This window comes from Lucilia sericata, unplaced genomic scaffold (genome assembly GCF_015586225.1).
Source record: "Lucilia sericata isolate MDLA Ls3-8-SP2 unplaced genomic scaffold, ASM1558622v1 Contig000498F_arrow, whole genome shotgun sequence".
Classification (NCBI taxonomy): Eukaryota; Metazoa; Arthropoda; class Insecta; order Diptera; family Calliphoridae; genus Lucilia; species Lucilia sericata.
The window spans coordinates 140,883-167,500 of record NW_023994512.1 but is presented as its reverse complement, the minus strand read 5'-3'; the positions used below and the strand labels follow the sequence as shown (position 1 = coordinate 167,500).

Here is a 26,618-nt window from a genome sequence, read left to right as displayed (position 1 = left end):
CATGAACAACCCAACAGTTTTACAAATAGTTAAGGTATCCCTTTTAGAAAATATATTTCAACATCTAATTAATTGATTGTTTGGACAAAAGTTTATTCGTTACTTTACACATCTGTGGTATTCTAGCTTGAAGTCAATGTTTACTCTAGAACAAGTAATCTAGGGTGTAAACAATTACTTTTATTCTATTATTAACCTTTTATTGTTGATGGATATATGGAATGTGGCTTAATATACTCAGCTAATTCCGAATTTCTGCTGAAATTCGTACCCATTTCTCCGAACTGCCGAGTTTATGAATTTCTAAATATTTAGTACTCACAAAACCATGAACATGTGAGAAAAATTTATTTTAATTACTCTTTTTTTTAAATTTTTTTCTTATGTATTCGCAGTTGTTAAACATGTGTGAAGTTTTAATTTTGGTAATTTAATCCTAAATAAACAAAATATGTAAATAAATAACTATTCAAAGAGTTTTATAATAACGGGAGAAAAACATTATCTAATTAATGAAAAAATTCCATGAACTATAAATTTGTGGTTTAAATTTACATAATATATGATTCTATGTCAGTATTATAATAGAATTTATATTTAAAATAAATTAAAATAAGGGATTTACCAATATAAAACTTAGGTGTTTCATAGATCATTATTGCAAGAACTAGAATAGAACTAAAACAGAACCAGAACGGAACAGAACAGAACTAGAACAGAACTAGAACAGAACTAGAACAGAACTAGAACAGAACTAGAACAGAACTAGAACAGAACCAGAACAGAACTAGAACAGAACTAGAACAGAACTAGAACAGAACTAGAACAGAACTAGAACAGAACTAGAACAGAACTAGAACAGAACTAGAACAGAACTAGAACAGAACTAGAACAGAACTAGAACAGAACTAGAACAGAACTAGAACAGAACTAGAACAGAACTAGAACAGAACTAGAACAGAACTAGAACAGAACTAGAACAGAACTAGAACAGAACTAGAACAGAACTAGAACAGAACTAGAACAGAACTAGAACAGAACTAGAACAGAACTAGAACAGAACTAGAACAGAACTAGAACAGAACTAGAACAGAACTAGAACAGAACTAGAACAGAACTAGAACAGAACTAGTACAGAACTAGAACAGAACTAGAACAGAACAAGAACAGAACTAAAACAGAACTAGAACAGAACTAGAACAGAACTTGAACTGAAATATAACTAAAATAGAGCTGAACTAGAACTGAACTAGAACTGAACTAGAACTGAACTAGAACTGAACTAGAACTGAACTAGAACTGAACTAGAACTGAACTAGAACTGAACTAGAACTGAACTAGAACTGAACTAGAACTGAACTAGAACTGAACTAGAACTGAACTAGAACTGAACTAGAACTGAACTAGAACTGAACTAGAACTGAACTAGAACTGAACTAGAACTGAACTAGAACTGAACTAGAACTGAACTAGAACTGAACTAGAACTGAACTAGAACTGAACTAGAACTGAACTAGAACTGAACTAGAACTGAACTAGAACTGAACTAGAACTGAACTAGAAACTGAACTAGAACTGAACTAGAACTGAACTAGAACTGAACTAGAACTGAACTAGAACTGAACTAGAACTGAACTAACTGAACTAGAACTGAACTAGAACTGAACTAGAACTGAACTAGAACTAGAACTGAACTAGAACTGAACTAGAACTGAACTAGAACTTAACTAGAACTGAACTAGAACTGAACTAGAACTGAACTAGAACTGAACTAGAACTGAACTAGAACTGAACTAGAACTGAACTAGAACTGAACTAGAACTGAACTAGAACTGAACTAGAACTGAACTAGAACTGAACTAGAACTGAACTAGAACTGAACTAGAACTGAACTAGAACTGAACTAGAACTGAACTAGAACTGAACTAGAACTGAACTAGAACTGAACTAGAACTGAACTAGAACTGAACTAGAACTGAACTAGAACTGAACTAGAACTGAACTAGAACTGAACTAGAACTGAACTAGAACTGAACTAGAACTGAACTAGAACTGAACTAGAACTGAACTAGAACTGAACTAGAACTGAACTAGAACTGAACTAGAACTGAACTAGAACTCAACTAGAACTGAACTAGAACTGAACTAGAACTGAACTAGAACTGAACTAGAACTGAACTAGAACTGATCTAGAACTGTACTAGAACTGAACTAGAACTGAACTAAAACTGAACTAGAACTGAACTGGAACTGAACTAGAACTGAACTAGAACTGAACTAGAACTGAACTAGAACTGAACTAGAACTGAACTAGAACTGAACTAGAACTGAACTAGAACTGAACTAGAACTGAACTAGAACTGAACTAGAACAGAACTAAACTTGAACTGAAGTAGAACTCAACTAGAACTGAACTAAACTAGAACTGAAACAGAACTATGGATCGGACATCGCAAAACGGTGGAAATCTATAAAGTCATTCTTTGTCAAATAAGATTGGGTCTTTTACTTTTCCTATGACATATTTGTATTGATTTATTGGAACTTAACAAATTTTTGCCTACAATTTCACTTTTACCCTCTTTCCATGAGTTTTACGTATAAAATAGTCCTATTTTAAAGATTACAATGAAAACCTTTTAAGCAAAAACACATCAAGGGCTCATGTATAAATTGCAAATGTAATTTGTTAAATGTAAAATACTTTACTACATAAAACACTTGCGAAAAAACACAAGAAAACTTGTATGAATTTTTTATTACAAATAAGATGTAAATACATATTACAAGTATTCCCCAAACACTCCAACTACTTACTACTTGGCTACCAATGAAAGTAAAAAACGCAATAATAACCATACTGTTTGAAGAAATGAGGAAATAGTGTTATAGGGGAAAGGAAGGATTACAAACAGTCAATACAAATATTCTGCCAGCCATAAAAATATTTTATGTTTTTGTTTTATTTTGTCAAAAATAATGTAAAATAACAAATGCCACAAATTCAGCAAATATTTATTTTATTGGCACACTGTATAATAAATTGGAAACTCTTGAGAGATAAATAGAAAAACGTAAAAAACATTGAAAAATCAAAAATTAATGTTAAACAAATATTGCAAATCCCAAAATATTAAATAAACAATTGCCAATGAACAAGTAAATAATGATCAAATATTTATTTACAATTATATTTTAACAATTATTTAAGGAATTTTCGTTAAACCTAGCAACTGTCATAGAAAATAACAACTGCGAATGTTTAAAGGGGATTTTTAAATAAATATTAAGTGAAATGTCACGAAAAACACGTAGAATAAATTGAAATCATTGGCATGAAAAATCTGAAAAGTATTGACATTTTTTAAACATTACTACTTTAACTTCTAAAATATTTCAATATTTTAATTCTTTATTTCAAATTTGCCAACCAACAATATAAACTCCCCCCACCTGCTCCCACATAATTGTCATTATTTCTTCTTCTTAAAAAAAAAAAACACTAAAAAGAAACCCTTTATATGGTTATAAAACTGACAAAGTAACAGACTTGTTTGTTTTGAATGTAAATAATTTTCCTTAACTGCTGCTATTTTCGTCTCCAACTTCTTCATATCGAACCCTAGCAAACACATACAATTTACTTCGATATGATGGTAGTAAAAATGTACGTGTTCAAAATTTGTAATAGATAAAAGTAGAAGAAATATAAAATAAATAAAATTTTTGTAAAAAAAACTGCAGCAGCATAGAGGATAACTGGCCAAAATGAACGTAGTCACTTACTGGCGATATTACACATTTCGTTATTTCTTTCGCAGACTGGTTGTTGCTTCGGCTTCTATGTAGTGTTAACTATTATAAAACCTATAATGTCTTTTTAGGAGGGAAAGCTAAAAAGTTAATTTTCAAATTAAGAAATGGACTTGTTATAAGATTAACTTTAGTGACCTTTGACCTCTGACATCTTTGAAAAACAGTAGATATTTTAAGATCTTCATAATGCTGTATTAATTCCTTCATTGTGATATCTCAACTTCAAGAAACTAGAAGATGACTAGAACGGAACTAGAACAGAACCAAAACAGAACTAGAACAGAACGAAACTGAACTAGAAAAACTGAACTAGAACTGAACTAGAACTGAACTAGAACTGAACTAGAACTGAACTAGAAACTGAACTAGAACTGAACTAGAACTGAACTAGAACTGAACTAGAACTGAACTAGAAACTGAACTAGAACTGAAATAGAACTGAACTAGAACTGAACTAGAACTGAACTAGAACTGAACTAGAACTGAACTAGAACTGAACTAGAACTGAACTAGAACTGAACTAGAACTGAACTAGAACTGAACTAGAACTGAACTAGAACTGAACTAGAACTGAACTAGAACTGAACTAGAACTGAACTAGAACTGAACTAGAACTGAACTAGAACTGAACTAGAACTGAACTAGAACTGAACTAGAACTGAACTAGAACTGAACTAGAACTGAACTAGAAACTGAACTAGAACTGAACTAGAACTGAACTAGAACTGAACTAGAACTGAACTAGAACTGAACTAGAACTGAACTAGAACTGAACTAGAACTGAACTAGAACTGAACTAGAACTGAACTAGAACTGAACTAGAACTGAACTAGAACTGAACTAGAACTGAACTAGAACTGAACTAGAACTGAACTAGAAGAAACTAGAACTGAACTAGAACTGAACTAGAACTGAACTAGAACTGAACTAGAACTGAACTAGAACTGAACTAGAACTGAACTAGAACTGAACTAGAACTGAACTAGAACTGAACTAGAACTGAACTAGAACTGAACTAGAAACTGAACTAGAACTGAACTAGAACTGAACTAGAAACTGAACTAGAACTGAACTAGAACTGAACTAGAACTGAACTAGAACTGAACTAGAACTGAACTAGAACTGAACTAGAACTGAACTAGAACTGAACTAGAACTGAACTAGAACTGAACTAGAACTGAACTAGAACTGAACTAGAAACTGAACTAGAACTGAACTAGAACTGAACTAGAACTGAACTAGAACTGAACTAGAACTGAACTAGAACTGAACTAGAACTGAACTAGAACTGAACTAGAACTGAACTAGAACTGAACTAGAATGAACTAGAACTGAACTAGAACTGAACTAGAACTGAACTAGAACTGAACTAGAACTGAACAAAACTGAACTAGAACTGAACTATAACTGAACTAAACTGAACTAGAACTGACTAGAACTGAACTAGAACTGAAAACTAGAACATGAACTATAACTGAACTATAACTGAACAAACTGAACTAGAACGGAACTAGAACTGAAGCTAGAACTGAACTAGAACTGAACTAGAACTGAACTAGATGAACTAACTGACTAGAACGAACTAGAACTGGAACTAGAAACTGAACTAGAACTGAACTAAATCTGAACTAGAACTGGAACTAGACTGAACTAGACGAACTAGAAACTGACTAGAACTTAACTAGAACTAACTAGAACTGAACTATAACTGAACTAAACTGAACTAGAACTGAACTATAACTGAACATAGAAGAACTATGAACGAACTAGAACTGAACTAGAACTGAACTAGAACTGAACTAAGAACTGAACTAGAAACTGAACTAGAACTGAAACTTAGAAACTGAAGAACTAGAACTGACCTAGAACTGAACTAGAACTGAACTAGAACTGAACTAGAACTGAACTAGAACTGAAACTAGAACGAACTAGAACTGAACTAGAAATGAACTAGACTGAACTAGAACTGAACTAGAACTGAACTAGAACTGAACTAGAACTGAACTAGAACTGAACTAGAACTGAACTAGAAACTGAACTAGAACTGAACTAGAACTGAACTAGAACTGAACTAGAACTGAACTAGAACTGAACTAGAACTGAACTAGAACTGAACTAGAACTGAACTAGAACTGAACTAGAACTGAACTAGAACTGAATAGAACGAACTAGAACTGAACTAGAACTGAACTAGAACCTGAACTAGAACTGAACTAGAACTGAACTAGAACTGAACTAGAACTGAACTAGAACTGAACTAGAACTGAACTAGAACTGAACTAGAATGAACTAGAACTGAACTAGAACTGAACTAGAACTGAACTAGAACTGAACTAGAACTGAACTAGAACTGAACTAGAACTGACTAGAACTGACTAGAACGAACTAGAAACTAGAATGAACTAGAATGAATAGAACTGAACGAACTGAACTAGAACTGAACTAGAAATGAACTAGAACTGAACTAGAACTGAACTAGAACTGAAACTGGAACTAGAAAACAGCTGAACTAGAAACGAACTAGAAAAACGACACTAGAATGAACTAGACTGAAAACTGAACTAGAACTGACTAGTTGAAAGAAAGAACTAGAACTGAACTAGAACTGAACTAGAATAACTAGAACTGAAAACTGAACTAGAACTAGAACTGACTGAACTGAACTAGAACTGAACTAGAACTGAACTTAGAACTGAACTAGAACTGAACTAGAACTGAACTAGAACTGAAAATAGAAATGAACTGAACTGACAGAAATGAACTAGCACTGAACTACGAACTGACTAGAACTGAACTAGAACTGAACAGAACTGAACTAAACTGAACTAGAACTGACTAGAACTGAACTAGAACTGAACTAGAACTGAACTAGAACTGAACTAGAACTGAACTAGAACTGAACTAGAACTGAACTAGAACTGAACTAGAACTGAACTAGACTGAACTAGAACTGACTGAACTGAACTAGAACTGAACTAGAACTGAACTAGAACTGAACTAGAACTGAACTAGAACTGAACTAGAACTGAACTAGACTGAACTAGAACTGAACTAGAACTGAACTAGAACTGAACTAGAACTGAACTAGAACTGAACTAGAACTGAACTAGAACTGAACTAGAACTGAACTAGAACTGAACTAGAACTGAACTAGAACTGAACTAGAACTGAAACTAGAAACTGAACTAGAACTGAACTAGAACTGAACTAGAACTGAACTAGAACTGAACTAGAACTGAACTAGAACTGAATAGAACTGAACTAGAACTGATCTAGAACTGATCTAGAACTGAACTAGAACTGAACTAGAACTGAACTAGAACTGAACTAGAACTGAACTAGAACTGAACCAGAACTGAACTAGAACTGAACTAGAACCAGAACTGGACTAAACTAACTTGAACCAAACTGAACTAGAACTGATAAAGAAAAACCGATATCAAATTCGGTTTCAGCACCTAAAAATACATGAAATGGAGTTAGATTGCTTTCAAGTCAAGTGGACCATGTTTGGGTATAAAAAAATTATAAAAATTTTTTAAAAAATATTTTCTATAAAGATTTATCGTTTGGCGGATCGTTCAAAGTGATTATGAACCGATCCAGTACACATTATTTTCGATTTCTCAAAATATCCTGAGTATAAAAATTACCCTTAACTTTACGCACCCACCTCGTACTAACAGTTACAATATGTACGTATGTAGTAAATCTCGTACTTATATAAACACAACATAAATAATTCGAAAATGTCAATATTGTTTAAGTTCGACGTTGTTGTTTTATGTGACTATGAATAAATGCACGTAATACCAGAACCCAGTTGTTGTAAGACTAACATATAACAACCAGTGTATACATACATATGTATGTAGTAATGCAACTAACCATCTCTGGCAAATTACACATTTACTCACAATGTTAGGACTACAAAATAGTAAATGTACAAGTACTAGTACTAGTTACCGCATAAAATGTATAAGAATTTCTAATTTCAGTACATAATTCCTAGTAGTAGCAGTAGTACATTCAACTATTCTAATACTAAAACTACAGTTCTGAATATGATATTGTAGATATGGTGGTAAAAATACTACTTGTGTTTTTGAGTGTGGTTTTTATTAGTTTCTGCATAATTTATTTGCCATATCAATTATGTACAAAAATGTACTCCCTTTTTTGAAATATAAAATATTGCACTAACATTAGTAGTAGTAGTAGCTAAATAAATATTAATATTTCCTACTGCTGCTGCTGCTGCTACTACGGTGTACACACTTTTATTATGCATTTGGTAATATGACTATATTTTGAGGTGGTTGGGGGCGGGTGTTGGAGTGCGATAGTTCCATTTATGGATGCTAATAAATTAAGCAGGCAAAACCTTTTATAAAAACTTATATACTTCATTTACTACTACTTCTACTATTATTTTTAAAAAAAGACCTCGATGTTAAAGGTCACTGTTTAAAATAGTACTTGTAGTTTACATACATATATATTGTATGTACCATGGTTAAATTTATATATAGTATATTTGAGTTGCAAAAATATACATACATACTTATATTGAAGAATTGTTAAAGTATGATAAAGAAATTTATATAGATTAAAAATTAAAATTAATTTATATATCTAGTTTAAGTTTAATAATTTTACGAATTTTCATATTGTATGGGTTCCAAGAAGGACGTCATTTGACTTAATATGCACACATCTGCTTTGGATTTATTATGATAGGTTAAGTTCTTTGAAGAGTCTGCTTTCTAGATAACTTGAAGACGGTAAAGTAACAACAGCTCTCTCTCGCTGCTCTCGCTTATAAAAGGGAACTAAAGAGACGATTGAATGAATCAAGGCAATTTCGAATACTTATTCCCAAGTGAATTGTATCCCAAAGACATTCTGATTCTGACCGATTAAAGTAGGTAAATAATAATCGGACAGTGCGAGACTTGGATTATACGGGTGGTGAAGCCAAACTTTAAAACTAAGAAATATTCGTGTATTCCTAATAGTGTTTAAGTTAAAAAAGAAAACCGGTCTATACCCAACCTACCTATAAAGATAGGGAATGTTCCATTATATTCGACTATATTTTCCCAATATCTATAATATATATTTTGCTCTATAATCGAGACAATAGTCTGCTCTACAGGCGAAACTATAAACCTAGAATATTTAATCGAGACTATAATTTACAGTATAGCCCAGACTTAAGTCTAATATATAGTCCATATTATAGTCTGATCTATAGACCAGTAATAGTGTGCTCTATAATCTAGATCGCTCTGCTCTTTAGTCTTCACTGAAATCTCTATAGTCTCGATTACAGCCTAGTCTATAGTGTAGATTATAGTCTAGTCTATAGTCGAGATAACAGTCGGAAATATAGTCCCTATAGTCTAGATCATAGTGGAATATACCCTACTCTATAGTCGCTTAGTTTCTCTGTATTCGTTTAGTATGCTCTGAAGTCCAGTATATAGTCTACTCTATAGTATTAGCTGTAGTCTGCTCTATAGTGGAGGCAAATATTTTCGCTCTGATGTCTAGACAACGGTCTGCCCTATAGTGAAGAATATAGTCTGTTCTATAGTTTAGACTATAGTCTGCTCTATAGTGAGTCTGTTCTATAGGATTGACAATTGTCTATTCTATATAGTCTAAACTATTTTCTGCTTTATAGTTGAGACAAATGGTCTGCTCTTAAGTAGAGACTATAGTCTGCTCTTCTTTCGAGATTATAGTCAAGAAATAGTGTCTACTCTATAGTATAGAATAACTTCTATAGTCTGCTCTATAGTCGAGAATATAGTCTGCACTATAATTGAAACTGTAGTCTGCTCCATAGTCGAGACTATAGTCTGCTTTATAGTCGAGGCAATAGTCTGCTCTTTATTCGAGACTATAGTCTACTCTATAGTGTAGACTAACTTACATATATATAGTTGAAACTATAGTCTGCTCTATGGTTGAGGCTATAGTCTGCTTTATAGTCGAGACTATAATCTGCTCTATAGTCGAGACAATAGTCTGCTTTATAGTCTGGATCATAGCTCTGTATATAAGGCAAAAGTCTGCTCTATAGTTTAGGCTACAGTCTGCTTTATAGTCGAGACTGTAGGCTGCTCTATAGTCGAGTCTGGTCTATAGTCTAGCTCATGGCTCTATAGTTGAGACTACAGTCTGCTCTAGACCATAGTCTGCTCTATAGTTGAGACAATAGTCGAGGCTATAGTCCGCTCTATAAACGAGACTATAATCTGCTCTATAGTCAGGACTTTCATCTGTTCTATAGTCGAGACTAACTTCTATAGTCTACTCTATGGCTCTATAGTTGAGAGTACAGACTATAGTCTGCTCTAAAGTTGAGACTACAGTCTGCTCTATAGTCGAGGCTATAGTCTGCTCTTAGTCGAGACTATAACCTGCTCTATAGTCGAAACTATAGCTGCTCTATATTCGAGACTATAGTCTGCTCTATAGTCGAGACTATAATCTGCTCTATAGTCAAGACTATAATCTGCTCTATAGTCGAGACTATAGTCTGCTCTATAGTCGAGACTATAATCTGCTCTATAGTTGAGAATATAATCTGCTCTATAGTCGAGACTATTGTCTATTCTATAGTATAGACTAACTTCTATAGTCTGTCCTATTGTCGAGACTAGAGTCAGTTCTACAGTTAATTCTGTAGTCTGCTCTAAAGTCGTGAATATAGTCTGCTCTATAGTCAAGAAAATATGTTCTAGAGTCGAGACAATAGGATGTTCTATTGTCGAGTCTTTTCTACAGTCAAGTCAATAGTTTGCATTGTAATAGAGCCAATAGTCTGTCATAAAGTCTAGATCATAGTGCAGACATATAGATATTAAATCATGTTTTAATCTTTTAAGATAGAAGTCGATAGATTATAAATCACTGGAAATATTAAAATAATATTTCATATAGATAGATCATTTAATTGAAATTTAATAAGTTCTACATTGTCGCTATCAAACGTAAGGGGTTAAAACTTTCTTAAAAACAAATCTTTTGCTCTACTTTTTTATTTTTTACTATCAAAGAGTGACACTTTTCTACTTTGCAACATGACTATATAAACATACATACATACATATGTATGTACTATATGATGTAATTTGATACAAATCTCTATTAGCATGACCACTTATTTATAAAGTGCACAACAAATTTTGATTGAAAACTAGTGACAATTCAAACAGAACCGTATAAAACAGAATGATGCTGAGTGACTGACTAACTGCATGACTGAATGACCCAGTTTTAAATAATAAAATAAAATGAAAATTAAACCAAATAATGTATAAAACTAACAAACAAAAAAAACATAAAATCAGTTTATTTTAATTGTTGACAACATGTTCAATTGTTAAGAGTACAACATAGTACGATGTCAAGTTGGGTAATTATAATTGGGATGCAGCAAATGCATTAAATTATTATTTCAACAAGTTGTTGTTCCAAATCAAAATAATAATAGTACAAACATCAATTGTCAACGTTATGAATATTAAAATCTATAATTAGACTTTGCTATATGTCTATATATTTGTGTACTTTTTGAGTTTAAAAGAAATTAATCAACCATTATAAATGTAGTTGTAGTAATAAATAAATTAAAATAAAATAAACCAATTGATAGAGAATAATAAATATGTATGTAGTTGGGGCAAATTGGGCACAAATTTATTAAGACAATAAAATTGTTTTCTAATATTTACGCACTTTTATCTAAATGAGAAATTGCGACTGACGTCAGTCATCAGTCATGTGTATGAGAGATATGTTTTTGTGGGAAATATCTAAAATGCCTATTGAGAGAAAACTTTCCTCTTGAGACGAGACTATAGTCTGCTATACAGTCGATTATATAGTCTATTCTATAGTTGAGAATATAGTCTGATCTATAGCAGAGAACATAGCCTGATCTATAGCCGAGACTACAGTATGCTATATAGTCTATAATGTGTTATATAGCTGTTTAATCCGGCCTATAGTCGAGACTATAGAGTCTGATGGGCCCTCTATAGTCAAGACTATAATCTGCTTATAGTGGAAATTATAGTCCGATTATAGTTTGTTCTATAGTCAAGACTATTGCCTGGTCTATAGTTGAGACTATAATCTGTTCTATAGTTCAAACTCTAATCTGTTCTATAATCGAGAATATAATCTGCTCTATAGTCCAGGCTATAGTCTGCTCTATAGTCGAGGCTTTAATCTGCTCTATAGTTGAGAATATAGTCTTATTTAAAAAGTATATTATAGTCTTCTCTATAGTCAAGACTATAGTCTAGATTATAATCTGCTCTATAGTTTCGACTATAGTCTGCTTTACAGTCGAGATTATAGTCTGCCGTATAGTCGGGATTACAGCTTGCTATATATCTAGAATATAAGCTACTTTATGATCTAGATTATAGTCAGCTTTATAGACTGGACTATAGTCTATATATTTAAGATTAATGTGTATATTATAGTGAGCTGTATAATTCGATCTATAATCGAGACTATAGTCAAAACTTCTTCTCTATATACTAGACTAAAGTCTACTCTATTGTATATACTATAGCCCGCTCTAGACAATAGTCTGCTTTATAGTCTAGACTATAACATGCTCTATAGTCTAGACAGTAACCTGCTCTATAGTCTGCTATATAATCTAGACTATATACAGCTGTGTTGTCGGGACAATAGACTGCTCTTTAGTCGAGATGCTCGAGTGCTCTGTATTGTAAACTATAGTCTGCTCTATAGTCAAGACTACAGCATACTCTATAATCTGGATTACAGTCTGTTCTATTCTCTAGACAATAGTCCATTCTATAGTCTAGACAAGAATATATTTTCTCTATATGCATATGTATATAGTTTTCTCGAGACTAAAGTCTCCTCTATAGGATGATCTAAAATTGAGATAGGTTAAGTCTATAGTCGCCTCTATAGTTATCTCTATAGTCAAGACTTTAGTGATATAGACGATATATTTTAGTTATATAGACGAGATATTTTTTCTTTTTATGGCCTATAGTCTGCCCTATAATCGGGACTATAGTCTCCGCTATAGTCTCCTGTCTCAGAAATGAATGTGGGACCATTCTTATGTTAGATTCAAAGCTTAATTTTAAGAATCCTTTTTCATTTAAAGTTATCTTTTAAAGTTTACTAATATAAAACCCTTTTCTGTTTTCTCTCTCTCTCTCTTTACAGGCCAAAGCTTTAGGAAAAGTTCTCTTCGAACAAGTCTGCCGACAATTAAATCTCTTAGAAGCCGATTATTTCGGCCTAGAATATCAAGAGAAATCAACACAAACTAAATATTGGTTAGATTTAGAGAAACCATTAAATCGTCAAGTCGGTCTATCGTTAGTAGATCCCATGTTACGTTTTTGTGTTAAATTCTATACACCAGATCCATCGCAATTGGAAGAGGAATATACAAGGTATAAAATATAATGAAAATGTTTAAAATTTCTCAAAAAAAAATCTTATAATTTTCGAAACATTTCAGATATTTATTTTGTTTACAAGTCAAACGTGATTTAGCCACCGGCAGTTTGCAGTGCAATGAAAATACTGCCGCCATTATGGCCAGCTATATAGTGCAGGCCTCGTGTGGTGATTATGCGGCCGAGGACTATCCCGATCATACGTATTTATCATCCTATCGTTTTGTACCAAATCAAGATGCACCCATGCAAAGGAAAATTATGGAAAATCATAAAAAACATGTGTAAGTATTTGAACCGAAATCGGCGAGGTTCAAAACTTTAGCTAAATAGGGTTTAATTACTTTTGTTAACTTTTCTTTAATAGTGGTCAATCACCAGCCGAAGCCGATTTAAACCTCTTAGAAACCGCCAGACGTTGTGAATTATATGGCATGAAAATGCATCCAGCTATGGATCATGATGGTATGCCATTAAATTTAGCCGTTGCCCATATGGGAATAGCAGTCTTCCAAAATCTAACGCGCATCAATACATTCTCTTGGGCTAAAATACGTAAAATATCATTTAAACGTAAACGTTTCCTAGTTAAATTACATCCTGAGGGTTATGTAAGTTTTTACAAATAGAGGCCTTTTAAAGTAACAATATTATTAATATTTCTCATTTTCTTTCTCTCCCACTCATCTTTTCCAGGGCTATTATAATAATACGGTAGAATTTCTATTTCCTGGCCGTAATCAATGTAAAAACTTTTGGAAAAAATGTGTAGAGAATCATGGCTTCTTCCGTTGTACTGTTGTTCAAAATACACCGCGTCGCAAGACCAGAGTCATGTCAAGAGGCAGTTCATTTCGGTAAGTGTTTTTTTCTCTCTCTCTCTCTCTTTCTCTTTTTCTTTATGTATTATAACTTAATTATACTAATTGAGTTTTTTTCAATTTATTTTTTTTATTTCATTTTGTGAATTATAGTTATAGTGGCCGTACCCAAAAACAAATTATTGATTTTGTTCGTGAAAATTATGTAAAAAGACAAAATTTCCAAAGGTAAGTGTAAGAAGTTATACATTTATTTTCACTTCTAATTATATTTTTTGAAAGTTTTTTCGTTTCCTTTTTTCGTTGAGAAGAACATAAAAAAGATTAATAAAAAGTAAAGTCTTTTAATGAGTAGGAATGGATGTAACAAAAGTATGATTAAAATTTTAATGGTTTTAATAGATAATTATATTTTTTAATTAATAAACTAATATTTATTATTTAAAAAAATCATTAATTAAATAAAAACTTCTATGTCAAATCGGGGTTTTTTATTAGTAGTAATTGATCTTAGTTTATATTTTTCGGGCAATTATTCGATTATCAATTCCTATACTATCCATTGAACGTCGGAACGTCATCTCTTGCTTTAACAAGAGCTCCTTTAAGCTCTCAGATATAATATAAAACAACAAAAAAATCAGCTAGAAAGATTAGTTGCCACTCTTTTTCGATGAATACCCAATGGTAACGAGGTATGTTTCAAACATATCCCGCACTAAGTAGAGACATTAATCGATCATACAAAGATTAGGCGTCTATTGCCTATTCTATACTCTTCCGTATAGACTAGTCTATAGTCTAGTCTATAGTCTAGTCTATAGTCTAGTCTACAGTCTAGTCTATAGTCTAGTCTATAGTCTAGTCTATAGTCTAGTCTATAGTCTAGTCTATAGTCTAGTCTATAGTCTAGTCTATAGTCTAGTCTATAGTCTAGTCTATAGTCTAGTCTATAGTCTAGTCTATAGTCTAGTCTATAGTCTAGTCTATAGTCTAGTCTATAGTCTAGTCTATAGTCTAGTCTATAGTCTAGTCTATAGTCTAGTCTATAGTCTAGTCTATAGTCTAGTCTATAGTCTAGTCTATAGTCTAGTCTATAGTCTAGTCTATAGTCTAGTCTATAGTCTAGTCTATAGTCTAGTCTATAGTCTAGTCTATAGTCTAGTCTATAGTCTAGTCTATAGTCTAGTCTATAGTCTAGTCTATAGTCTAGTCTATAGTCTAGTCTATAGTCTAGTCTATAGTCTAGTCTATAGTCTAGTCTATAGTCTAGTCTATAGTCTAGTCTATAGTCTAGTCTATAGTCTAGTCTATAGTCTAGTCTATAGTCTAGTCTATAGTCTAGTCTATAGTCTAGTCTATAGTCTAGTCTATAGTCTAGTCTATAGTCTAGTCTATAGTCTAGTCTATAGTCTAGTCTATAGTCTAGTCTATAGTCTAGTCTATAGTCTAGTCTATAGTCTAGTCTATAGTCTAGTCTATAGTCTAGTCTATAGTCTAGTCTATAGTCTAGTCTATAGTCTAGTCTATAGTCTAGTCTATAGTCTAGTCTATAGTCTAGTCTATAGTCTAGTCTATAGTCTAGTCTATAGTCTAGTCTATAGTCTAGTCTATAGTCTAGTCTATAGTCTAGTCTATAGTCTAGTCTATAGTCTAGTCTATAGTCTAGTCTATAGTCTAGTCTATAGTCTAGTCTATAGTCTAGTCTATAGTCTAGTCTATAGTCTAGTCTATAGTCTAGTCTATAGTCTAGTCTATAGTCTAGTCTATAGTCTAGTCTATAGTCTATTCTATAGTCTAGTCTATAGTCTAGTCTATAGTCTAGCCTGTAGTCTAGTTTATAGTCTAGTCTATAGTCTAGTCCATAGTCTAGTCTATACTCTAGTCTATAGTCTAGTCCATAGTCTGGTCTATAGTCTAGTCTATAGTCTATTCTATAGTCTGGTCTATAGTCTAGCCTATAGTCTAGTCTAGTCTAGTCTATAGTCTAGGATATAGTCTAGTCTACAATCTAGTCTACACTCTAGTCTATAGTCTAGTCTATAGTCTAGTCTATAGCCTATATTCTATTCTATTGTCTAGTGTTTAGTCAATAGTCTAGTATATAGTGTAGCTTACAGTCTAGTCTGTATCACAAACATATATAGAACCAACTCATTCCTAACGCCAAGCCCCATAGTCACTCCTCTATGGGGTATCTCGGAAACACCACCGTACTTATCCAGTCTTTACCGTGCATCAGTCTTTCGACCGACACTCTCTTCCGCGAAGTTGGGTTGTTACCATAGCCACCAACGTACACACCGAAGAGACCTCTCCAATAACCGAGACAACACAAAGAACGAAACTCTGCTCTACGGGCTACCGGTTTCCGTGGTACAGAATTATGTTGTTCTCTTATTCGACCCCATGTCATATCATTCCAATATAATGCCGAGGATACATCACCAGTCTAAAGCACCTCTTTTTCCGGGATTGCAATAACAACAAGATGGGATCTTTCACCAAGGTATCATGCCCCTGGGGGGACATTCCCATGACTATTGAATCTTTGATAGGCAAGTGAAATGATGCTTATCAAATTTGTGCGAAAATTCTCCTTCTTCTCGGCTTCATTCATGTCTTCTTTTGACTTTTCAGGAATTGAACAATCTGCTTATAACTTAAGTGTCTTCCCGATATGAATGATTCGGGCTAAATTTGCGATTTTCTATTAAGATTGATGCCTTTTTATCATTGGCATTTGAACTTATTTTCTACATTTCTGGGCTTCTCATTAGCAAGAGAAGGTTAGTTTTTCTAAGTCGAGTTTTCTTTCTTTAGAAGCATAATTTTGCTGAAAAGTAACTCTCATTAAAGCCTTTTTATCTAAAAAAATGTCTCTCTTTGAGGACCTTTTTCTTTAGTAGAAATATCTCTTTTTTGCTTTAGAAAAAGTTTCACTATTTGGAAGCATTTATCTTTGGGAAAAAGTTATTGTCTTTAAGAGGGGTTTTCTTTAGAAAAGAGTCTTTTTGAGAGAAAAATATCCTTCATTAAAGAGATATTTATATTATTAGAGAAACATTACACCAGATCACTCCTTATAAGACTTTACTTGAAAATTGCTTTTAATTTTTTTATAAAAAAAAAAAAACAATTTAATTTCTTTTATATAAAACAAAATTTTTAAAACAATGTTTTTTTATATAATTTTCTTATATTATTCATTTTACTACGTGTATCACCTGCATCAAAACCATCAATATGTTTTTGGTTCCTTTTAAATTTAAGTTCAAACTTAATTTTCAAATACAAAATTTTTCTAAAAAAAATACGTTATTTTCCTACCTACAAAAAATACAAACCTGGCTACATAAAAAAATGCAAAATATTGTATGTGTATATTTTTTTTATTCAAAATTTGTGTAATTTATCTATTTTTTAAAACAAATTTTCAAAAGAAAAATCATGTACATAATTAATTTATTTTATGGTGCAAAAAAAAAAGTTCACAAAAAATAAGTTTAAACTGTTATAAGAAAAAAAAAAACAAAAATAAAAAAGCAAAGCAATTTTAGAAAAGAGAAGAGGATTTCTAAAAAAACAAAATAATATATTTAAATTAATAAAAAAAGAAAACTAATTGGTTACAAAGTTTAAAAAAACACAACTTAATTTATTTTTTTTAATTAAAATTAAAATTTTTATTTTTGTTTTTTTTTTTAATTTTCATTTATTTTTCTTTTACTTTATACAGACTGAAAGTGTGTTAAAATTTTTAAATTATTTTTCTATTCTGTTGATTTTCAAAAAACAAATTTTCCACCCAAATGTCCTCCTTAATTGCAATTTGTTAAACTATGTTTAAGTAAATAATTGGCATAATTATTATTAATATTTATAATGTTTTTCATTTAGCTTTAAATATTTTTTAATTTCACATTAATTTGTATAATTTATATTTTTTTTTTTTTTGGTTTTTAATCATTTGAAACATTTGTCATTTGTCTCATGATCATCATGCACATCATTGCACATCTAGATGTTTTCATACATTCATTTTCCCATTCATTCGACAGGACATTTTCCTTTTATATTTAATTGTATGTGTTTGATTGTTTGTACTTGTAGCAAATGTTAGTTTATTATCATCATCAACATCATCGTCAGTCAACCCATCATCCAATGACTCCGAATTTCTTCAACCATTAACTAGTGTGTAGTTATTGTTGTTGTTGCTTTTTTCTTTCGTCCTTATTTAGTCCTTTTTAGATGACACTTGTAATAGTTTCCAAGAGACATTAATATTTTATAGTTTACATATTTACATACATATGTATACTTTAACACGTAGAGTATATACATATGTGTATTTTTACATCCTTTTCTGAGCAAGACCATGTGTGTTTAATATCCTGTGCAGGCATGGAAAACTATTTACTATTCTCAAATTCATTACTATACTCCATAGATACGTCAATAGACTAGGCTATAGATTCGTGAATGGAACTGTCCATAGATTAGTCAATAGTCTAGTCCATAATCTAAACAATGGAATAGTCAATAGATTAGTCATTAAAATTGTCATAGACTAGTCAACAGACCGCTCTATAGAGCGTAGACTAGTCAATAGTCTAGACCGTACTCTAGTAATTAGACTAATCAATAGACCAGTCCATATACGAGTCATAGACTAGCCCGTAGACAAGTCAATAGTCGAGTACGTAGTCTAGTCATTAGACTAATCAATTGACTAGTCCATGTCTAGCCAATTGTTTAGACCACAGATTTGTCAATAGAGTAATCAATAGACTAGACTATTGGATAGTCTAGGGGCTAGTCTATGACTTGTATATGGACTGGTCTATTGATTAGTCTAATGACTAGAGTACGGTCTAGACTATTGACTAGTCTACGGCCTATAGAGCGGTCTGTTGACTAGTCTATGACAATTTTAATAACTGATCTATGGACTAGTCTATTGACTATTCCATAGTCAATAGACTGTCCAATAGACTAGTCCATAGACTAGTTATTAGACTGATCCGTAAGCTAGTCAAGAGAATAGTTCGTAGGCTGGTACATAGACCAGCCAATAAGCTAGTCCATAGACTAGCCAATAGACTAGTCTATAGACTATCCAATTGACTAGTCCATCGACTAACTAATAGACTAATCCATAGGCTAGTTAAAAGACTAGACCGTAAGCTAGTCAATCGACTATTCCATGGACTAGTCCATAGACTTGCCAATAGACTAGTCTATAGACTAACCAATAGACTAGTCTATAGACTAACCAATAGACTATTTCATAGACTAGCCAATAGACTAGTCCATAGACTTGCCAATAGATTAGTCCATAGACTAGCCAATAGACTAGTCCATATACTAGCCAATAGACTAGTCCAAAGACTAGTTAATAGACTAGTCTGTAAGCTAGTCAATAGACTATTCCATAGACTAACCAATAGACCAGTCCATAGACTAACCAATAGACTAACCAATAGACCAGTCCATAGACTAACCAATAGACTAGTCCATAGACTATTTAATAGACTAGTCCGGAAACTAGTCAAGTGACTAGTTCGAAGGCTAATTTACAGACTAGTTAATAGACTAGTCCGTAAGCTAGTCAATAGACTATTCCATAGACTAGTTAATAGACTAGCCAATAGACTTGTTCAAAGAACCAATAGGCTAGTTAATAGACTAATCCGTAACCTAGTCAATAGTCTAGACCAAAGACTATTCAATAGACTAGTCCGTAGACTAGTCCGTAGACTAGTCAAGAAACCAGTTCGTAGACTAGTCCATAGGGTAGTCAATAGACTAGTCCGTAAGCTAGTCAATAGACTAGTCCGTAGTGTAATCAGTAGCTTAGTCCGTAGGCTAGTCAATAGACTAATGCGTGGGCTAGTCAATAGACTATTCCGTAGGCTAGTCAAATGATAAAAATCCCAAAAATTAATACTTTAAACCCCTAAAAAAGTACTTTGTTTTACAAAATTTTATAAATTTTCGAAAATTCCATTTTCCATGCCTGATCCTGCGTGTATTTTTTCTCCTTATTCTTTTTAGTATTTCTCTTTAAACACTTGCTTTTCTCTCTTTCTCTCTCTTGGTTTGTTTACATGTATAGAGTTAATAATTAATAGTTTTTTGTATGTGTTTTTGTGTGTATGTAAATGTATGACCTTTCACCTATACTAGTTGTTGTTATCATTTAAAAAAAATAATACTACTTCATATGTACATACATATATATTATTGTTTTATCTAGCACATTCATTATTCAGTTTTCAATCAGGTGTATACTTTTTCTATGTATTTTATGCTTTATTAGCAAAGTTTTAATAACTTTATAATGGTTTTTTAGTAGTAAAAGTACTTCTTTGTATGTAGTAGTTATTTAGTTATTTAAATTACTCAATGTCGATTTCAGAGGATTTCTGTAGTGGTATCAAAGGTGCAAATAAAAACTTTTAACAGCCTCAAATATAGATTTTATATAACTATTTAAAGACACATTGTTAATTCGCTTTTACTCCGTTATAATGTAATATGGACCCACATTAGTGACTCCAAATTTGGTTATATAATTTTCTTCGAAATGATCTTAAATTTAAAATAATTGGTTCAGATATTTTCTTGTGATTTACAAGTCTATATAATAGTTTATTAACTAAACTACAAATTAGTACACTAACTAGTCTGTTGACAAGTCTATGGGCTAGTCTACTGACTAATCTGCGCTACTATATTGACAATTCATTAACCTGGTTATAGACTAATCTATTGACAAGTCACTGATCAGTAATATAATCCAATTCTATAAAGTCTGATTACCGACAACTATATTAAAGAGCCCCCATAAAAAAATAATAAAAAAAATGTCTTTTCAATCAAGATTAGATAGTTAAGTCCACGATCTCTTAAAATCTGTAAAATTTCCGAAATCAGATAGTTTTTCAACTCCACTATCAAATGTGGAGTCCAAAGTAATTTTCTGAACTAAACTTAATATGAACTAGGGTCAAATGTTTAGCTATTCAAACGATATCCCGGTAGGTCATTTGCATGAGAATCTGTTAAATCATAGAGCGATTAAAATTATATCCAATAGGTTTCCTGTTTGAATCAAAAGTGGCAGATTTTCTAAAATTATAGGAAAATATGTTCCGGGAGATTGTAATCAAACATTCATGTGCTTCAACCATAAATGGCAGGTATCTCACAAGATTTGGACTCACTTTTGCAACGATGTTTGCCCGTTTTTTGAAACCAGCTAGTCGCTAGGATATAATCCAATATAATATAATATAATAAGTGACGACTTTCCATGATGAATTTTAAAAGAAAAGTTGACTTTTTACAATTATTCGAACTTTTTTAATATCGTCTTTCAGGACTCTTCCTTGGAACTGTCTACTGAGTCCTGCGTGTGACTTGTTTTCTAATTATCAACTTTTTAGGTCAAAATACCAATATTTACCTTTCGGTACTTTTTCCTAAAAAGAGATACCATCAGTTATGGACTGAACCGGATTATGCAAATGCTTTCTATTGATATAAGGTTATAGCAAAGGATGTTAGTAACGATAACGAAAGGGATTTGTAAACGATAAATGCCCTTAAGGGGGACCTATTTTAGACCTATTATTATTATTTTCAATAAAACTCATCCTTGAAGAAATATCTATAAATTTAAAAAAAAAGTATGCACAATAAAGAGGTTACGATAAGTGTTTTTAAAGGTTGTCTAAACCGTTAAAATGGATCCATTATTTCACATAACTCCCATACAACTGAGCCCCCAATTAAGGCTCATAATTATATTAGATATACTACTATCTTGCCAAAAATGGTAACTAAGTTTTATCCAAAAACTGATAACCCTGGCGAATTTCGTAATGTTCGGGCCTCCTTTGACCCTAGTCCCCATATAAAGCCCCCTTCAGAAAATGACTTGAAAATTCACTTAGAAACACTAATATCATGATAAAATTCAGCTTAATGAACTTTTATTTAATGATAAATTTATTCAAAAAATGCTATAGATATCGGTCCATATTTGCCCCTAGCCTACAAATAAAGTTTCTTTCGGATGTTTTGCTTCAATTCAACATATCGGAAACATTATTTAGACTTGATTTTAAGATAAAATTCATTTGATGACTTTTAGGCGAAAAATTGGAAAATCATGAGACAATTTTGATCGATCCATCATTGGACTTAGTTCTCAAATAAAGTAAATTTATGAATAATTATTACTTTATAGCGTTATAGAGTATTATAAAGTCCAGCTTTAATGATTATACTTTTGTACTTGTTTAGGTTAACTTATTTGGATATGAGATGACAGATTCTTAATGGAAAATAACTCTGAAGTTTGATTTCATGTTCGATCTGTTATATGTATATGGTGTATATAATAGAAAATCTATGCGTCCTTGACTACTCTAAACTAAATTTTCCATTAGACATTTGTTTTTGTAGTTAGTTTTTGTTATTAGTTTTTTAAACCTTTGATATAATAAAAATTTGTTAATGAATAAGCCCTTTAATGTCTTTCCTTTAATTTCAAATCGGTTATATTGGTCACATATGATTTTTATTATTTTCCTATTATTTTTTTTATTACACTTTTACAACTTTCATTTATTTCTTAATTTTTTTTTCATTACTTTATTGAAAACAAAACCACAATAAACAGCAAACAATTACTTTCATGCAAAAAACCACATTAAATCACAATTTAAAGAAATAAATTAAATCAGTTTAATTAAAATTTAAAAGCCAACAAATAAAAGCAATTTTCTTAAAATTTTAAAGAAAAATTAAATAAAACGAAAAAAACTTAAATGAAAAGATAAATTTGTTTAAGAAAAACGTGGTATCTATCCTCTTGTCTTTTCTTTTCTTGCTGCAGGTCACAATCATTCCGGCAAGGGCCCTTGAATGCAAGTAGCCGAAGTCAATCGCATACATATGTGAACTCCAGCATTTCAGCCAATCCCTTACTCCCAATCGATACCGGTTTGTATTTATTATTTTTGATTTCATTTAATTTTTTCTGCTAATTTTTTTCATATTTTACTTAAAATTTTATAAGTTTTTTATAATTAATAAATAATTAGATTTCAAAAAAAATATTTAATTTAATTATGTATATTTCTAAAAAATTTATTTAATTTACATATACATATATTTTTGTTAATAAAATTTTTAGCAGCCTGGGATTATCGCAATCAATGCAGCGACTCGATGACGCCTTCTCTGACGAAGAGGGGAGCGGATACCTTGGATCGCCAACTAGGCAATCCTACCGACCGCAAGCATTCTCAAGTAATTATATTAATTTCATCTCAAAAATTCTTAAAATCAAAATAATTCTTTATTAACAGGTCACAGCAGCCCAGGTGGAGATTTATCAGACGAAGAATTATGCCTCGGCATCGCCGGACTCGGCGGAACAATCACACCACTCGGCAGCGGTTGCGGCGGACCATCAAATGAATGCGAATCGCTCTGTTTCCCCTCAGGGTCAGCAATCATGGACTTCACCCCAACACAGCAACAACACCAACACTCATCATCTAACACCCCAACAGCAACAACAACGCGCTCAAGATCCGGCTCGTGCGCATCAAAACGATCACAATATCGGTAAGTCGTCTAAAATTTTGTTTCTTTTTTTACTATAGTTTGAAAACTTTCTGAGAGTTTTAAAAGCTGAATTTCTGCAGAATGATATTGAAGCTCCAAGGAAATTTGCAAATTTTTAAATTCTTTGAAAGTGTTCCAACTATTTTAGAATTTATCATATACAAATGTATATCTAGCCAGGACAATTTTTAATTAATTCCACAACTAGTTCTAGAACATGTGATTATAGTCTGTACCTGTTTTAGAGTGGAGTTATAAACTATGATATCGTTTCGCAATTGTCACCTTCGAAATTGGTTCTGGGCAGCGTTATAATTTCAGTCCTACTTCTGTGCAACGTTTCTCGAACCAGTTTTTAATCAAAGATTTTTGTTGCAATTTTTCATCCTAGGAACTGGTTCTAAGAAAGCACGCATATGCCTTTATAGTCTAGTCTATAGTCTAGTCTATAGTCTAGTCTATAGTCTAGTCTATAGTCTAGTCTATAGTCTAGTCTATAGTCTAGTCTATAGTCTAGTCTATAGTCTAGTCTATAGTCTAGTCTATAGTCTAGTCTATAGTCTAGTCTATAGTCTAGTCTATAGTCTAGTCTAGTCTATAGTCTAGTCTATAGTCTAGTCTATAGTCTAGTCTATAGTCTAGTCTATAGTCTAGTCTATAGTCTAGTCTATAGTCTAGTCTATAGTCTAGTCTATAGTCTAGTCTATAGTCTAGTCTATAGTCTAGTCTATAGTCTAGTCTATAGTCTAGTCTATAGTCTAGTCTATTCTAGTCTAGTCCTATAGTCTAGTCTATAGTCTAGGTCTATAGTCTAGTCTATAGTCCCTATTTATAGTCTATTCTATAGTCCCGTAGTCTATAGTCAGTCTATAGTCCTAGTCTATAGTCTATTCTAGTCTAGTCTATAGTCTAAGTTATAGTCTAGTCTATAGTCTAGTCTATAGTCCTAGTTATAGTCTAGTCTATAGTCTAGTCTTAGTCTAGTCTATAGTCCTATCTAAGTCTAGTCTATAGGCTAGTCTATAGTCTAGTCTATAGTCTATTCTATAGTCTAGTCTATAAGTCTAGGTCTATAGTCTAGGTCTATTTCTAGTCTATAGTCTAGTCTATAGTCTAGTCTATGTCTAGTCGATAGTCCCCTATTCTATATCAGTCTATAGTCTAGTCTAAGTCTAGTCATGTCGAGTCTAGTCTAGTCTATAGTACTAGTCTATATCTAGTCTATAGTCCTAGTCTATAGTCTAGTCTATAGTCAGTTTAGTCTAGTCTAATATCTAGTCTAAGAGTCTAAGTCTATAGTCTAGTCTATAGTCTAATCCTATAGTCTATTCTATAGTCTAGTCTATAGTCTAGTCTATGTCTAGTCTAGATTCCTATCTATATTCTAGTCTATAGTCTAGTCTATAGTCTAGTCTATAGTCTAGTCTATAGTCTAGTCTAGTCTAGTCTATAGTCCTAGTCTATAGTCTAGTCATAAGTCTAGTCTATAGTCTAGTCTATAGTCTAGTCTATAGTCTAGTCTATAGTCTAGTCTATAGTCTAGTCTATAGTCTAGTCTATAGTCTAGTCTATAGTCAGTCTATAGTCTAGTCTATAGTCTAGTCTATAGTCTAGTCTATAGTCTAGTCTATAGTCTAGTCTATAGTCTAGTCTATAGTCTAGTCTATAGTCTAGTCTATAGTCTAGTCTATAGTCTAGTCTATAGTCTAGTCTATAGTCTAGTCTATAGTCTAGTCTATAGTCTAGTCTATAGTCTAGTCTATAGTCTAGTCTATAGTCTAGTCTATAGTCTAGTCTATAGTCTAGTCTATAGTCTAGTCTATAGTCTAGTCTATAGTCTAGTCTATAGTCTAGTCTATAGTCTAGTCTATAGTCTAGTCTAGTAGTCTATAGTCTAGTCTATAGTCTAGTCTATAGTCTAGTCTATAGTCTAGTCTATAGTCTAGTCTATAGTCTAGTCTATAGTCTAGTCTATAGTCTAGTCTATAGTCTAGTCTATAGTCTAGTCTAGTTCTAGTCTATAGTCTAGTCTATAGTCTAGTCTATAGTCTAGTCTATAGTCTAGTCTATAGTCTAGTCTATAGTCTAGTCTATAGTCTAGTCTATAGTCTAGTCTATAGTCTAGTCTATAGTCTAGTCTATAGTCTAGTCTATAGTCTAGTCTATAGTCTAGTCTATAGTCTAGTCTATAGTCTAGTCTATAGTCTAGTCTATAGTCTAGTCTATAGTCTAGTCTATAGTCTAGTCTATAGTCTAGTCTATAGTCTAGTCTATAGTCTAGTCTATAGTCTAGTCTATAGTCTAGTCTATAGTCTAGTCTATAGTCTAGTCTATAGTCTAGTCTATAGTCTAGTCTATAGTCTAGTCTATAGTCTAGTCTATAGTCTAGTCTATAGTCTAGTCTATAGTCTAGTCTATAGTCTAGTCTATAGTCTAGTCTATAGTCTAGTCTATAGTCTAGTCTATAGTCTAGTCTATAGTCTAGTCTATAGTCTAGTCTATAGTCTAGTCTATAGTCTAGTCTATAGTCTAGTCTATAGTCTAGTCTATAAGTCTAGTCTATAGTCTATTCTATCGTCTAGTCTATAGTCTAGGTCTAATAGTTATTAGTCTAGTCTATAGTCTAGTCTAATAGTTAATCTATAGTCTAGTCTATAGTCTAGTCTATAAGTCTAGTCTATAGTTAGTCTATAGTCTAGTCTATAGTTCTAGTACTATAGTCTAGTATTTATATAGGTCTAGTCTATAGTCTAGGTATAAGTCTAGTCTATAGTCTAGTCTATAGTCTAGTCTATAGGTCTAAGTCTATAGTCTAGTCTATAGTCTAGTCTATAGTCTAGTCTAAGTCTAGTCTATA

General features: G+C 32.1%; 1 protein-coding gene across 12 annotated transcripts in view; it reads left to right on the top strand.

Moving 5' to 3' along the window:
* LOC119605576 (FERM, ARHGEF and pleckstrin domain-containing protein 2) overlaps positions 1 to 26,618 on the top strand; it is a 143,440-nt gene that overhangs the window by 84,749 nt on the left and 32,073 nt on the right. For 11 of the 12 annotated variants that reach the window (XM_037958782.1, XM_037958781.1, XM_037958780.1 and 8 more), the window contains 8 exons: positions 13,054 to 13,286; positions 13,355 to 13,576; positions 13,660 to 13,903; positions 13,989 to 14,149; positions 14,267 to 14,341; positions 23,025 to 23,131; positions 23,325 to 23,440; positions 23,500 to 23,761. In XM_037958782.1, coding sequence (XP_037814710.1) covers positions 13,054 to 13,286; positions 13,355 to 13,576; positions 13,660 to 13,903; positions 13,989 to 14,149; positions 14,267 to 14,341; positions 23,025 to 23,131; positions 23,325 to 23,440; positions 23,500 to 23,761 — 1,420 coding nt within the window. The remainder of the gene's footprint in view (positions 1 to 13,053; positions 13,287 to 13,354; positions 13,577 to 13,659; positions 13,904 to 13,988; positions 14,150 to 14,266; positions 14,342 to 23,024; positions 23,132 to 23,324; positions 23,441 to 23,499; positions 23,762 to 26,618) is intronic. The other variant, XM_037958773.1, reaches the window with a different exon arrangement.